This window comes from Wasmannia auropunctata, unplaced genomic scaffold (genome assembly GCF_000956235.1).
Source record: "Wasmannia auropunctata unplaced genomic scaffold, wasmannia.A_1.0 LD334183.1, whole genome shotgun sequence".
Taxonomy (NCBI): domain Eukaryota; kingdom Metazoa; phylum Arthropoda; class Insecta; order Hymenoptera; family Formicidae; genus Wasmannia; species Wasmannia auropunctata.
The window spans coordinates 85133-86576 of record NW_012028707.1 but is presented as its reverse complement, the minus strand read 5'-3'; the positions used below and the strand labels follow the sequence as shown (position 1 = coordinate 86576).

At 36.8% G+C, this 1444-nt stretch overlaps 1 protein-coding gene across 2 annotated transcripts in view; it reads right to left on the bottom strand.

Annotated features, from left to right (window-relative positions):
- The window catches only part of LOC105459562 (nuclear valosin-containing protein-like), a 5943-nt gene that overhangs the window by 3727 nt on the left and 772 nt on the right, over positions 1–1444 (bottom strand). For both annotated transcript variants that reach the window (XM_011705708.1, XM_011705707.1), the window contains exons 3-5: positions 1027–1245; positions 598–933; positions 191–496 (exon numbers count right to left, since the gene is read on the bottom strand). In XM_011705708.1, the coding sequence (XP_011704010.1) occupies positions 191–496; positions 598–933; positions 1027–1245 (861 nt within the window). The remainder of the gene's footprint in view (positions 1–190; positions 497–597; positions 934–1026; positions 1246–1444) is intronic.

Genomic DNA, 1444 nt, shown 5'->3' with positions numbered 1-1444 from the left:
GGGGGGAGGAGCAGGGAAGAGGGAGAGAATACCTATACAACTTCTATACACATTTCACAATTGTTCACAGAACATAACAAATGTGTTTAATATTATTATAATTTATTTATTATAATAACCTGTGAATAGGCAATATTTGTATTGTACCATATATATTTTAGACATTTTCTGGAATTAAATATTATCTTACGCCTGCAACTGCATGTGCCAGTAATGTTTTCCCACATCCAGGTGGTCCATGAAGTAAAAATCCTCTTGGTGGAGATATACCGAGCCGTCTGAAGATTTCAGGATGTTTCATATGGGCTAGTAACTTGCAAACAGTTTTCAAAACTTTGTCACTACCTCCTACATCAGAGAAAATAATTTTTGAATTCGTGATAGGTACAGTTTTTGCTTTCTTAGAAACTGAAAATTGTCCATTGTCATTTTCTTTGTCTCTTTGACGTTTTCTCATAGATTCCACTAATGACTGTTTCGCGACTTGATTTGCAGGCTGAAACAGAAAACGAGTATAAGCAAACGTTCATTCTCCAATCTAATTCTCGCTATAATTTAGCGAGATAAAATCTTAATCAATTGCATGCAACAACATACCATTTTTGATAGCACAGGTATTTCTGATTTTGAGATAGATGTTTCTGGCTTTGCTGCAGCTGTTTCCTGTTTTGTAGTTGCTGGTTCTGGTTCAGTGGTTGATAATTCTGATTTTGGAGCAACCATCAAAGCCATGTGGGAAGATTCTTCAGCTACTGTACACTCAGATTCAGGCGTCTTTACGTCCTTTTCAGTCTTGGAATCAACTTTTGATACATCATCATCACTACTAATGTCTATCAATTCTTTATCGCTCGAGTTTCCATTCTGTTTATATTGTGTTTTCTTATACATATGTAACAACATATCGCCTATCGAAGCACGTTGTGAATCTGACTGAAAAATTATGTGACTTGGTTAAAAAACTATTATATACATATATATATATATACATAAATTAATATTCAAGATAACGATAGATCCAGGTACCTCGACATCAACATCCTCAAAATCGTCATCATCGTACGCCAAATTTTCCCGCGTCGGAGGTTTTCTCGACAGAATCTCAGTAAGCTCGTCGTAAGCCTTCCGTACAATTGCACGAAACGGACCGCGTTTCTTACCACGATAATCTCTGTATCGCCTTTGCAACGCGTCTGCCATTTCATTTACATCGATATAAACTCTATTCTCATTTTCGTGCATGTACTGTGAATCATACAAACGTAACATGAAGAAAGATAAATGAACTTTGCTAAACAATCATGTCGCTATATAATTTTTACGAACTTTGCGCGCAAGTACCCGCGGCCCGCATTCGCAGTGGGATTCCGCAATTAGATTTTATTACGATTCCGTGAAAGAAACATTCGAAAGGAATAACCTCAAAACGTGAACCGGTAGAGGG